Genomic DNA, 1,767 nt, shown 5'->3' with positions numbered 1-1,767 from the left:
GCGATTCCCCCCGGGACACAGAGCGGAGCGTCCGCAGGGAGCGATGCTGCCAGGCTCCCGGTGTAAAAACAGTCAGTTCCAAGGATCAGAGGAGTGACGATGGCACAGCTCTTCCTCACTCCTCCTCCTCCTCTTCCTCCTCCTCCAGGGCGATGGGCTGGCGGCCAGCCGGCCCTGCACCGCCCCGCTGGGTGGAGGAGATTTTAGGAAGGCGTAGCCCAGCATGGCCACCAGCCCCACCAGCACCGAGAGCAGCTGGTTGCGCCGTTTGTGGGGATCCTCCTCCGCCTCGCTGCCCTCAGCACCTGCCGCCCGCGGGGCGCTGGCTGGGGGGTCACCTGGGTGGGGGGAAAAGCAAGGCTGTGGAGGTGGGCAACAGGTCACCCCAAGCCCACGGGGAAAGGCAAGGGGATGCATCTCACCTCCATCCCAGGGGAAGTAGAGGCTGAGGATGGAGGTGCAGTAGTTGCACAGGTTCTGCAGGGACTTCAGGTGCTGCTGCAGTTTCCCGTTGGGCAGCTTCGCCTTCAGGAGCGGCGCCAGGCGGCTGAAGACCAAGGCATCAAGAGAGGCCGGCCTGGGGCACAGAGACCTGCGACTGTCACTGTCCCTCCCACATCCTCCCACTGTCCCATCCCAAAGCCACCCGAACGCATCAACCACCCCCAGTCTGCTGCTGCCAGGATGGGGGGACCAGGATGATCCTGTCCCGCACGTGGGCTGCGGGTTCCCCACAGCCAGGGGTCTCAGTCCTGCCTGAGACTTCACCCGCCTGAGTCCCACCTTCGCCCTACGGCCACCTACGAGTCTCCAAAGAAAAACTTCTGGGAGCCGAGGCGCTGGGACAGGAGTGTCAGACATTCCCGAGCATCCCGGTAGAGCTGGAGAAGGAGGACAGAGGGTTGTCACCCACCCGGCCATGCAGCAGACTGCCTCGGTGCTAAGGGGAGTGGGAAGGGGGTGCTCAGCCGGGGTGAACACTGGACCCCAATTAAGATTTTGGCATCGTGTGAGTCCCTCTGGGCACTCACTGAGGACCCACTGTGCCCAGACCATGTCCTCTCACCTCCTTCTCCAGCTTCTCCTCATCCTCCATGTACCCATCTCCCCACATCAGCTGCAGCCGCTCCACGTGCTGCTTGTGCATGCAGTTGGGCAGGAAGAAGTTCAGGGGGAAGGGAATGGTCTCCGCGTACCATTTCCGTGTGTGCTCCACGTAATTCTTCGCGTCCACCCAGAAGGTGTGGATCTGCAGGGGAGGACAATCTGTGGCCACGCTGTGGCAGGGCTGGAGCCAGCGCAGACTTTGGCCATCGTGGGTACCATGGAGCCCACACCCAGCATGGGACCAGCTGCCCCAGAGACCATGAGGGGCTCAGGGAGCTCCAACGTCAAAGCTGCACACCCCACTGCTGCCACACAGGACCCTCAGCACCCTGATCCCTGCTATGGATGCTCCAGGCCCCCAGGATTGAGTGCACATTGAGTGCATCCTCAGCAAGTTTGCCGGTGACACCAAGCTGAGTGGTGCGGTTGACATGCTGGAGGGACAGGATGTCATCTAGAGGGACCTGGACAGGCTGGAGAGGTGGGGCCTGTGCAAACCTCATGGAGTTCAACAAGGCCAGATGCAAGGTCCTGCACCTGGGTCAGGGCAACCCCAGGCACAAATACAGGCTGGGCCATGAGTGACTTTAGTGCAGCTCTGAAGAGAAGGGCTTGGGGTGGTGGTTGACGAGAAGCTCAAAATGAGGTGGCAACGTGCGC

The 1,767-nt window shown here is 62.0% G+C and overlaps 1 protein-coding gene across 1 annotated transcript; it reads right to left on the bottom strand.

Moving 5' to 3' along the window:
* Positions 1-115: 115 nt before the first annotated feature.
* Positions 116-1,352, bottom strand: LOC104520276 (metaxin-1; the record flags this gene model as incomplete). Its single annotated transcript, XM_010174403.2, is given in 5 exon segments — positions 116-204; positions 207-338; positions 423-577; positions 805-881; positions 1,067-1,352. Coding segments are annotated over 5 exon segments (739 nt in total), but the record flags the coding sequence as incomplete, so codon positions are not given.
* Between the last annotated feature and the right edge of the window lie 415 nt (positions 1,353-1,767).

Source organism: Antrostomus carolinensis, unplaced genomic scaffold, assembly GCF_000700745.2.
Source record: "Antrostomus carolinensis isolate BGI_N321 unplaced genomic scaffold, ASM70074v2 scaffold14048, whole genome shotgun sequence".
In the NCBI taxonomy this organism is placed as follows: Eukaryota; Metazoa; Chordata; class Aves; order Caprimulgiformes; family Caprimulgidae; genus Antrostomus; species Antrostomus carolinensis.
The sequence above is the reverse complement of the archived record's forward strand: the minus strand, read 5'-3'. Positions and strand labels throughout refer to the sequence as shown.